The sequence below is a fragment of the Oncorhynchus mykiss genome, chromosome 1 (assembly GCF_013265735.2).
Source record: "Oncorhynchus mykiss isolate Arlee chromosome 1, USDA_OmykA_1.1, whole genome shotgun sequence".
Classification (NCBI taxonomy): domain Eukaryota; kingdom Metazoa; phylum Chordata; class Actinopteri; order Salmoniformes; family Salmonidae; genus Oncorhynchus; species Oncorhynchus mykiss.
Genome location: NC_048565.1, coordinates 31,600,644 through 31,612,462, shown reverse-complemented (window position 1 = coordinate 31,612,462; position 11,819 = coordinate 31,600,644). Strand labels below are relative to the sequence as shown.

The 11,819-nt window shown below is 40.3% G+C and overlaps 1 protein-coding gene across 4 annotated transcripts; it reads left to right on the top strand.

Annotated features, from left to right (window-relative positions):
• The first annotated feature begins 3,287 nt into the window (after nucleotides 1-3,287).
• On the top strand, nucleotides 3,288-11,075 carry LOC110521155 (zinc finger protein 592). 4 transcript variants are annotated; one of them, XM_021598585.2, is made up of 10 exons: nucleotides 3,288-3,722; nucleotides 4,326-4,399; nucleotides 4,499-6,795; nucleotides 6,902-7,080; nucleotides 7,200-7,373; nucleotides 7,485-7,644; nucleotides 7,752-8,021; nucleotides 8,214-8,323; nucleotides 8,501-8,639; nucleotides 8,726-11,075. In XM_021598585.2, the coding sequence occupies exons 3-10, from the start codon at nucleotides 4,519-4,521 to the stop codon at nucleotides 9,221-9,223; spliced, it is 3,807 nt and encodes a 1,268-aa protein (XP_021454260.2). In that variant the 5' UTR covers nucleotides 3,288-3,722; nucleotides 4,326-4,399; nucleotides 4,499-4,518; the 3' UTR covers nucleotides 9,224-11,075. The 4 variants fall into 4 exon arrangements, with proteins under 4 accessions (XP_021454260.2, XP_021454268.2, XP_036831543.1 ...); XM_021598593.2 differs by having other exon boundaries at nucleotides 4,314-4,399; XM_036975648.1 differs by having other exon boundaries at nucleotides 3,288-3,726; nucleotides 4,314-4,399.
• The last annotated feature ends 744 nt before the right edge of the window (nucleotides 11,076-11,819 follow it).

Sequence of the window (11,819 nt, the reverse complement as noted above, 5' to 3'; positions counted from 1 at the left end):
TATGACTGAAATTGATATGCATTCACATCATTCACACTTCTGGTGTTTACTTATTCATGAACTGTAGATGACCGTGTCAAAAATACTGTAAGTAAATTGTGGTCTGTTGTGACATGAGCAAACTGTTAAATGTCTGTAATGTGTGTAATGGGGTGATATTGTCACTAGTTTGTAGTGTATGTACTGGAGTGAGGTGAGTGAGGTGAGTGAGGTGAGTGAGGTGAGTAAGGTGAGTGAGGTGAGTGAGGTGAGTGAGTGAGTGAGGTGAGTGAGGTGAGTGAGGTGAGTGAGTGAGTGAGTGAGTGAGTGAGTGAGTGAGTGAGTGAGTGAGTGAGTTATGTGTGTGCTTGTTGGCAGAGTGCTACTGAAATTAATGTCCATGACACTGTAATATTTGGTATGTTATGTGGTGCCAACAGATTTTGTAAAATAAAAGTGTACATACCATTCTTGTTAAACGTTCATACTCATATTTTTACGTACTGTATTTACAGATTTACTCAATGTTATAATTTACAATCAATATACAATTCAATATATCTTGACATTTATTTTCATAATATCTGTCTTCTGACACTTTGAATGAAAGGGTGAATCATAAGAAATAAATATTTATCATTAAAAAAATAACATGTCAAAGGGCTGGTTTAATCTGTACATGCTTTATCTTCATTTTGCATTCTCAGGACAGAGTTTACTCTATATTACTTACAGTATAAATATATACAATAAAATGTGAATAGAAGTTATGAAAAATATATACACACATTGAATAAGTTAATCTACTCACTGGTAATCAACATAAGATTTACAGGATGGCCTAGTTACAATCGGTGTTATTAAAGAGGTCACAGCATTTGGTGAAGTACAAAGTGCCGTTGATCACCGTGCTCCAGGAGCCGTCAAATTATATGGTCCCATTGTTCACAGTGCAGCAACAAAGCATTAGGTCAGATTTGTAGAATGATATGTAGAGAAACATGTTATATCCTGATATCTACCAGCTCTTAAACCATTGTTACTGTTGTAAATGGTCAAACCTACCTTCCAAAGAGATCAGTAAAGCAGGTTTTTAGGTCTATATTTGTGGTGTTGAAAAAGGAGGTCCCAAAAACATTCAGAAGGTCAGGAGGAGGAGGAACATAGAGAATACCTGGAGAGGTCACAATGAACAATGAAAAACAAAGCAAGCATGGTTCACTTCAAACAAATGGAAAAAAGAAATGTGTGATATGTTACACCAAGGAGAGTCAGATGATGCGTTAACTGTGATATCAAGAATAGTTTTGAAGTGAAAATAAGCACTTACCTGCAATACAGGCATTAATCAGAGATGCACAGATACCTATGAACAGGCCTCAACACTAAAGAAGAGATAACGCTACTTCTGGATGGGCAAATGGAGGCAAAAACAACACAAGATATAGAAATGGGTTAAATACAGCGCATTCAGGAAGTATTCAAACCCCTTGACTTTTTACACATTTTGCTACATTACAGCCTTATTCTAAAATGGATTAAATTAATTGAATTCTTTATAAATCTGCACACAATACCCAATAACGACAAACTAAAAATAGGTTTCTGTACTTTTCTAGAAATACTTATTTACACAAGTGTTCAGAATCGAAATTGAGTTCAGGTCCATTCTGTTTCCATTGATCATCCTTGAGATGTTTCTACAACTTGATTGTACCGCCCACAACCGCAGGACTCTCCAGACGGTGGTGCGGTCTGCCCAACACATCACCTGGGGCAAACTACTTGCCCTCCAGGACACCTACAGCATCCAATGTCACAGGAAGGCCAAAAGGATCATTAAGGACATCAACCATCCGAGCCACGGCCTGTTCAACCCACTATCATTGAGAAGGTGAGGTCAGTACAGTACAGACGAGGTCAAAACAGCTTCTAATTTAAGGCCATCAGACTGTTAAATAGCCATCACTAGCCGGCTTCCACCCGGTTACACAACCCTGCACCTTAGAGGCTGATGCCCTATATACATAGACTTGGAATCACTGGCCACTTTAATAATGGAACACTAGTCACTTTAATGTTTAAATAATGTTTACATGCTGCTCTACTCATCTCATATGTATATACTGTATTCTATTCTACTGTATTTTAGTCAATGCCACTCCGACATTGCACAATCTAATATTTACAGTATATCACAAAAGTGAGTACACCCCTCACATTTTTGTAAATATTTGAGTATATCTTTTCATGTGACAATACTGAAGAAATTACACTTTGCTACAAAGTAGTGAGTGTACAGCTGTATAACAGTGTAGATTTGCTGTCCCCTCAAAATAACTCAACACACAGCCATTAATGTCTAAACTGCTGGCAACAAAAGTGAGTACACCACTAAGTGAAAATGTCCAAATTGGGCCCAAAGTGTCAATATTTTGTGTGGCCACCATCATTTTCCAGCACTGCCTTAACCCTCTTGGGCATGGAGTTCACCAGAGCTTCACAAGTTGCCATTGGAGTCCTCTTCCACTCCTCCATGACGACATCACGGAGCTGGTGGATGTTAGAGACCTTGCACTCCTCCACCTTCCGTTTGAGGATGCCCCACAGATGCTCAATAGGGTATAGGTCTGAAGACATGCTTGGCCAGTCCATCACCTTTACCCTCAGCTCCTGTACTCACTTTTGTTGCCAGCGGCATAGACATTAATGGCTGTGTGTTGAGTTATTTTGAAGGGACAGCAAATTTACACTGTTATACAAGCTGTATACTCACTACTTTACATTGTAGCAGAGTGTAATTCCTTCAGTGTTGTCACATGAAAAGATATACTCAAATATTTACAAAAATGTGAGGGGTGTACTCACTTTTGTGATATACTGTATATATTTCTTAATTCCATTATTTTACTTTCAGAATGGTTTGTATGGTTGTGAATCATTTTTAGATACTAATGCACTTTTAGATATTATTGCACTGTTGGAGCTAGGAATACAAGCATTTCGCTACACCCGCTATAACATCTACTAAATATGTGTACGTGACCAATACAATTTGATTTGATATTGCAGTTTAAGGTCAGCGTTAGGGTTAGGCAAGGGATATGGTTTGGGTAGGGGTTGGGGTTTGGATTAATGGTTAAGATTAGAACTGCAGTTTAAGGCTAGCATGAGGGTTAGGCAAGGGTTATGGTTAGGGTAGGGGTTGGGGTTGGGGTTTGGATTAAGGTTAAGGTTAGGACTGCAGTTTAAGGCTAGCATGGGGGTTAGGCAGGGGTTATGGTTAGGGTATGGGGTTGGGGTTTGGGTTGGGATTAAGGTTCAGGTTAAGGTTAAAGTATGGACTTGCCAAGGATCCCGGATAGCAGCACTGATCCTAGAGGAATTGCGTCAGGAAGCTGGCGATGCGCCATAAAATCGCTAGGTAGAGAGCTCAGAAAAAAATGTTATTCTGAGCAATTAGCTAGCTGTAAGGAATGGTACAAGAGGGGGACTGTAGAATCTCCATATCAAATTTACTGAAGCAGTTTGCATTGATAGCTTCCAACATTGCATCGATTTGTGATTTATCAATCTATTCACTTCAGACTCGCGAGATGACATATGTGTTTAGCTCTCGCGAGTTAGCAAGCAATAAGCTAGAAGCTAGCTAGCTGTTTTGTTGCAAATTAAGAAGTCCACCCGAAATAATGAGGCCTGTGAATCGGATGAATTATGGCTGCAACGCGTTAACTAATCGTCAAGTAGGTGAATTCTACATTTTAACTCATTAGACTACAACGATATGCTCGAATATGTTTTTAATCTTAGAGCTAACCTTAACTCACTCGGTAGCAGATTATTTAGCGTGTCGTTTAACGTTAGCTAACTCGCAAATTTTGCGCTAGTTGGCTAATGGTAGCTAGCTCTGCGAGTGTCAAATTTGCGAGCCAGCTAACGTTAGCTAGACAATTAGCAAGCAAACTGGCTAACATTAGCTACACACCTAGCTAACTTGCTAACTAACAGCTAGCATGATAACTCCGGCCTCTGTATTCACATGTTCGGACTATTTACAGTTTAAACAATTATGTTGCAGCACAATGCGTTGTTTGGTGATATATTGCATATCTAGTTATCCATTTTTATGCTCAACTTCAATTACACTTTGCTGTGGCTAGCTAGCCAGCTGAAGATACAAGTACTAGTTACCTAACTATCCACTTGGCTCATGGCTAAACGCAGTTATTTGACAGCTAACCAGTGAAATACACTTTTTAGCATTACAAGCTATCTAGCTCACTGTATGTCTATAATGTACAAAAGGAAACCTAATACCTATTAATTGATCTCAGGTATCTGCACAGATGGAGCAGCCCATCATGACACCAACTGACAACCCTGCAGAATTTTAGCAACAAACATAATTGAGAGCCAAATGGTAAATAATTCTCCTCAACATCACTATCATCAGGGAATGTGCCACATCTCTGGTACCCCAGTTTATGTACTCATATTTGACCTCTTATGTTTTCCTCAGGTGTTTGTAAGCTTTCAAACATGGGTGACATGAAGACCCCTGATTTTGATGATCTTTTGGCTGCCTTTGACATCCCTGATGCCACCAGTTTGGATGCTAAAGAGCCCGTCCAGGAGAGTCATGATGAGGCAGAAGGTCAGCTGAAGCAGACAGAGATGTGTATGGAGGACAGTGTATCTGTTCACCAAGCTGTGGGTGCATCTGATGTTCCTGCTGTCAGTGTTATAGTGAAGAACACAAGTCACCAGGAGTCGCCTGATAGTGGTGGAGAGGGCCCACATTTCAATTACCCATTGCAAAATGGGTTCAGGGGGTCAGGGGCCTCCATGGACTCTCATCAGATAAGCCACTGTGGTTCTAAGTCTTTTGTGTGTGCTTTGAAGGGGGATGGCTCAAGAGGACTCTTAGGGATGACCCCCGTCCAGCAAAAACCTGAAGGAACACCTTCCTTCTCTCAGTCCTTTTCCCAGTTTAGCCCCATCTCTAGTCCAGAATCTGAAGACACCCCAAGCAACGGGGTTGATGTCCATCCAAAACAAGAGAGACCCTACTTCCCTGCTGCCTCTATATTTATGTCTGCAGAACCCCCAATGTCAGACAATCAGAAAAAACAGCTGTCTTACAGCATGTTTGACCAGTGCCATAAAGTAGACTGTGAAGAACTTGAGAACCTTCCAAGGTGCAAAGGAGAATCTATCAAAGCAAAGGATACCAGAACAGAGGTGAAGCCTGACAGTAATGCCAGTGACCAGAAGGACAAGGGAGATTGTCATAGTGCAGTGCTCCCTGCAAGTGATCATAACATTATTGAGTCAAGCAGTAACAATATAGTGGCAACGTCTAAGATGCCCACCTCTCATCCATGTGTCAAAACTCCAACATCCAAACTATCGTCTTGCCTTGAGGCATTAGTGGCTCTGAATGCCAGAAATTATCCCAGTGAACCACCAAACTCTGGAGACTTATCAGTGGCTCATGACGGCACCATGAATGTTAGTCCAAAAATGCCCATGTCACCACAAAGTCCCCGGAGTTCCCCTGAAGCTGTGAAGCGATTAATGAATCCACCTGACAGTCCTGTAAGCATTTGCAGTGATAGCAGTGGCAAAGGATCCCCAGCACTGGCATCTGGCTCACCCCCAGCCATACCGAGGGTCAGAATAAAGACCATTAAAACTACGACTGGGCAAATCCAGCGCATGGTTACCAGTGTAGTCCCTGATTCAGAAAATGAGGAGGTCCTGTCTGTTGAGTCCTCCCCATCCCAGAGAATTATTGTTGAGGCCTACTCTAGTTTGTCTCCCTATCCCTCTCATAATGTGATAAGCGATATCATTGTTGATATGCCCATCAAAAGTACACCAGTTGGTATTCTGCCATCAAAGGTTACTGATGACAAATTAAAGGGGAACTCCAAGAGGCCAAGACCAATGCAGTCCCCAACCATTTTTCATAATACAAGTAGTCCGGTTATGAGACCTATGCCGGTTGCCCAGCACGGGCCTTCTACACAAAAGAGGATTTCATCAGTTCAAACAGGCAACTCACCCAATGCAAGCTTCCTTCCTAAGGCAATGCACTTAGCTAACCTGAACCTAGTCCCTCACAGTGTTGCTGCATCAGTTGCAGCACGCTCCACCTCCCATCAACAGAGCCAACAACATGCACTTTCCTCCTCTATGGTGTGCAGCACTGTCCCATTGGTGCATCAAGTAAAAAAAGCTGCCCCTAATCCATGTGCTGCCATTCCTAGTACAGCAGCAGGTACTTTAAACAGACTGTTAAACAATGCGAACCCTGTACCCACATTCGTACCCAACCTGAACCCACCACCTGAGAGCAACATCCACTTGCCACCACGCGGATATTGCTGTCTTGAATGTGGGGACTCCTTTGGGGTAGAAAGGAGTCTCGCCTATCATTATGGCAGGAGGAGTGTGCACATTGAAGTAGCCTGCACCCACTGTGCTAAGACCATGGTATTCTTCAACAAGTGTGCCCTGCTGGCACATGCACGGGAACATAAGAACAAAGGTGTGGTGATGCAGTGCACACAGCTCTCCATGAAGCCCATAGCAGAGGGACAGATGTTTGTACCTTTGCTCGCTGAATCCTCTATGCATGTGGGCTCCCATGTGCCCCCATTATCCTCACCTAAAACCCAACCAGTCATGCCCCTCTATGCAGACAAAGTCATCCGCCACAGACTCTGCTGCCTGGAGTGTAACAAGCAGCTATCAGATTACAGAGGTCTCGCAGGCCATTACCAGAGGCTGTCGGAAGAAATGGAGGGACTGGTGAGTAAAGATTGAATTGAAACGATAATTGCTGAGATGTTCACTATCATAGGCCAGGTAAAAATGTATTTATATGTTTTGCTTTGTGGTGTTTTGTCATGTATAGATGTGTAAGGTGTGCCCGATGCTGCTACCAAACAAGTGCAGCTTCCGGGCTCACCAGCGTATTCATGCCCACAAGTCTCCTTACTGCTGCCCTGAGTGTGGTGCGCTGAGTCGCTCTGTGGACATACAGAAGCATGTGAAGGAGAACTGTCTTCACTATGCACGCAAGGCTGGCTATAAGTAAATCAATACTAAAGTATATGCTTTTGTTAGGACCTTGAATGGGACTTGGTGGATACATATCAGAAAAGTGTTCTATAACATTGGCCCCCTTTTCTAAATCCTTTGTTTTCTTTCAGGTGTCTTCACTGTGATATGGTTTTCATGTCATTTAATGTGCAGAAGAGTCACATTGAGGAGAAACACTGTGAGGTCTTCTATAAGTGCACTATCTGTCCTGTTGCCTTCAAGTCTTCTGATGGATGTCAAATGCATTTGACAACTAAGCACAACGCCAGTGTAGTGTCTCCTCAGTGAGTTTAACTAAATGCATCTTCTGAAATTGCATATTTGCTAACCCATTTTAAAGTTTGACATGATTGTTTGTAATGCTGTTTGTTCTAATTGTTTATTTTCTGTTGCAGGTTAATCTTCAAGTGTTCTTGTGATACAGTGTTCAAGAAAAAGCAGTTATTGCTTCAGCACTTCCGTCAAAACGCCAAAAAGCTTATAACCTGTGTGTTCAAGTGCCCTGAGTGCACTTCAATCTTCACCCACAAGCAGTCGTTAATGCAGCATTTTAAGGTTTGCCATCATCCTAAAATTCAATCTAGTCACATTGACATAAAATGGGGCACATCATGTTAAGTTTTTGGTTTTGTCTTTTTCAACGCTGTCTGCCTATATTACAGGGGGTGCATGAAGGAATCTTCAAAGAGGTGGAGAAAAGCACAAAGCCAAAAGAGATGTCTGCACAGCACCAAGATGTTACCTCTGCATTCCACCAGCCAAAGGTAAACACTCCCATTGAACACTCTGATGCAACCAGAAAGAGGGCCAACTTGGCCGCTCGGGACAGGAAGACCAATCTGAAAAATGCTGGTTGGACCTGTGGAGAGTGCCTACACTGGCTGCCTGACCGAGAAGTCTACGTCTCTCACATGAAGAACAACCACGGGAGGGTGAGGAGCAACTTAGTTATTCTATTGTTCATTCAAACTAATTCGCTGTAGCAATTGTACTATAGGACAGGTGATAATTTAGGGACCATTTCAGACGTGGGATTTTCATCTTTCAGGCCCTTAATGAAAGGAAATAATTCCCAAGTCAGCTCAACCCTAATTAAGTCAATCTTCTCTCTGTGCTTTCTGTAGTCACTGAAGAGGTATCCATGCCGGCAGTGTGAGAGGTCTTTCAATTCCTCTACAAGTTTGAGAAGACACATTCGCAATGACCACAATGGAAAGAAAACCTTTACCTGCTGGTGAGATTTATCCTGAAATCTACGTTACAAAGTACATTACTTTCTGAAAGGTTGGGTCATATCTGGCACCCCCTGGGTGGCACTGTAGGAACTGGTCCAACGTGCAAAAACAAAAGCTGTGGTTACCACATTTTGAATATTTTTTTGTAAATTATATAATTTGTTCTTATTGTGCAGGTATTGCACAGATGAGAGGACAACATTCACCACAAACATCATGCTGAAGAACCACATCAGTTTGATGCATGGGATCAAAAATCCAGACTTTAGTCTGTCAAAATCAACCCCTCTAGATACCAGCAAAGCCTTGGGAGAGGTGATTTCAATGTTCTTATTTTTTTCTGCATTTTACTGATTGTCAAAAATGACACTTGAAATCTAATCATTAATTTTTACTTGCAGAGGCTTGTTTCAAAGAGACCTGCTGTGGCATCCCAGAGGGAGGGGGAGGATGGTGCTGCCCTAGAAGGCTCCGCTTACAAACGTCTGAAATCTCACTTTCGCTGCGCTAAGTGTGGTTTCACCTCAGAGGATGGCACACAGTTCCAGCAGCACATACCTCAGCATAAAACCGATAAAAATTCTCCCCAATGTCTGCACTGTGGATTATGTTTTGCATCTCAGCTGTCTCTCAACAGACACCTGTTTATTGTGCACAAAGTCAAAGACCCCGAGGAAGAGAAGAAGGAAATGATAGACGTGGAGTATGAGAGCAGAAAGAAGCAGAAAGAGGACATGGGGAAAACAGTGGGTGTGAATGAGGGAGAGGACTTGCCACCTCCATTAGTTAAATCTGACCCTTCACGGGAAGAGGATCCAACCAGGTTGCACTTTGAGACTGCAGTAAGACCATTGACCTTTAAATCCACATACAGCACTGACCTAGAGATTCATGGATAATCTTCAGGCATAATAGAATCAATAAGAGCAATGTTGAACTTCTTAAAAGCTGCTATCTCCATTTCTTTGGTAAATAGTAGTCACGCTTTTCTTTTTTGTCTTAAAACAAAATTATTTTTATGTTTCTCAAGCCCTTGGGACTGGCAGATGTTCCACATCAACTGAAAATATACAATTCATCTTGGGTAATTTTGGGCAAAGATTATCATGAATTATTTACTTTAATTTGACCTTTTGAAGCTTGCATGTGTTGTATTAAGTGTCTTTAAGAGCCTCTGGTACATAACCACACCCACCTGTTAAGGCACACTGTTTGGTTCAACAGTATTCTCTAGTGACTCCAGTTACTCTGACAAGCGACTCAGGAACGTCAAGGAGCTGTCCCTCAGGCTAACCTCCCATTAAATTTGATATAATAAAAGCCTATAGACTTTGCTTTAGTCTATAGCAGGCATATATGTTTGGTTTCCTACTTAAGTACATTATAATAGATGGTGCTTCAGGCAGGTTTTGACGCAATACTGTTACATACTGTCAGTATCAACTTCTATCATACTGTATGTGTATGTTGAAATATTTACTCTGACCTAGGTATCACTTAGCACAGAATATATATTTGATATCAATTCCATACCACATGGTATGTGATATGGAATTTATTATAAAATCTGGTTAAACTACCAAAATAGCACTTTTCTACAAGTTAAAATATATGTGTTGGAGTTAGAGGCAATCAGCTACATCAATTTTTGGACCTATACATTTACATGTACCTATTTGATTCTTAAAATATAACATGAGCTTTTTTAAACTGTCATACATTAGTAAATGTAAACCAACATGTACAACATGGTTAAAGATATATAATTTTGATATCATGAATGATCAGTCCTTGCATCCAGAGCTATGGCTATAATTTCTAGTGCTTACATTTCTCAAGCCCCATCTGTTTTTTACTGAAATGGGCAGGGATAACGCTTTGTTATTATTTCTTCTGCTGTTTTAAATGCCTTGCTAAAAGATATGACACTTTTTTACTGTACTCTTGCTTTTGTACCCTGATAAAAGTGAGCTTCCATTCATTTAAAATGCTCTTATATCTATGTTTAGAGTAGTGGTGACTTGTCTTAGCGATGCCATTGTTTTTCTTGGTTAATTATGATCTTTGGCGAGTGTTCATTGAATGTGAGAGAGCATCTGTTTTGCAAGATAATGCAGGGTGTTAAATGGCTCATTTCTAACGGTGTACTAAGGCAATTGAAAGAGCAATGATTAAATGTAAAGGGTTATAGCATGTTTGAGTGCATGTGAAATAAGCTGAATATAAAGACCTGTGCAGCTCTTTCTTCCTACCTCCACAGTATAAGGCAGTGATTGTTAAACTTTGGATGTTCTGGGAGATTTCACCTTTGGTCTCACTGCAATGTAAAATGTATTATTATTCTCAAAATGTATATTATCTCCCATAATATTCAATTTTATAAATTACTTTGGAGATAGATACTTATAGTCACATTGACTTATTTGTGAACTTTCTATTTAAGTGCTTAATGAACTGTTCATTTTCTAGTGGTTATATGAATCAGTGTTCATGCTTTAAATGGATTCAGTGTTAACTCAGTGGCTGATATGAAACTTCACATCTCAGTGTTTTTATAGCCTGTCAAGAGAAACTTTGTACTTTTGATATGTACAATATTAAGGACTTGTAAGCTAACCCATGTACACAGTAGCTAATTAACATTTTATTAACATTATTTAAGCTATCACATATCTATTCAACCTGCATCGGCCATTGTGCCTTGCTGTAATGTTTACTTCAAATAATTGCAAATAAACATGTACATGACTGCATCAGCATCCTTTGTCCTCAAAAGATCCCTTCTGCTATGGTTGATATCCCTTCTGATGACCATGTGCTGGAAAAAAATACACCTTCACCTAGGGAAAATTGTTTTCCCTCCAAAATGTGTTTTCTCAGGCCAGTATCCCCAACCAACTGAACAATATTGCTGCATTTCCACAGGCAGCCCATTTCAGATCTTTTTAAGTAATTGGGGTTTTGACCACAGATCAGCTATTTTGCCAATAATTGGGCAGAAGATCTGAATTGGCTGCATGTGTAAACGCAGCCTATGATGCGCCAAATGCAATCCATGGCAAGCAATACGCACACTAAAACCGGATAAATTATGCTCATTGTTTTTGAAACTGATTACCTCAAAAAAGTTCAAACTCAAATAGCTGAAGTGAATTGTTATACCTTCATATGAGTAACACATGCAATGTTTTGAGTATACTAACATTTTTCATGTAAATCAACTTAGTTATTTTGATTTTCTATGACATAAAAAACAAGTTAAATTAAATCAATATGGTGAAATGAACATGACAATCTTTATAAGTCAGTCACTTTAAGTATAAGTTGCAATACTTGAAATGTTTGAGTTTAACAAAGTCCAACCTTACTCAAAAACTATAACATACCATTTCTGAAATGTAACTAAGTTGACATTTAAAAAAAATGTAAACTGATTACCGCAATTTTATAAATTAGCATAACTCACATATAACCAGTAAATTCAAAAGAGTTATT

What these genes read in the sequence shown, in the direction of transcription:
- LOC110521155 (XM_036975652.1), top strand. Translation starts at nt 4,519, where the DNA reads ATGGGTGACATGAAGACCCCTGATTTTGATGATCTTTTGGCTGCCTTT. An exon ending in TGAAGAACAACCACGGGAGG is followed by an intron (nt 8,022 to 8,213) that starts GTGAGGAGCAAC and finishes TGCTTTCTGTAG; the next exon opens with TCACTGAAGAGGTATCCATG. An exon ending in AAGAAAACCTTTACCTGCTG is followed by an intron (nt 8,324 to 8,500) that starts GTGAGATTTATC and finishes CTTATTGTGCAG; the next exon opens with GTATTGCACAGATGAGAGGA.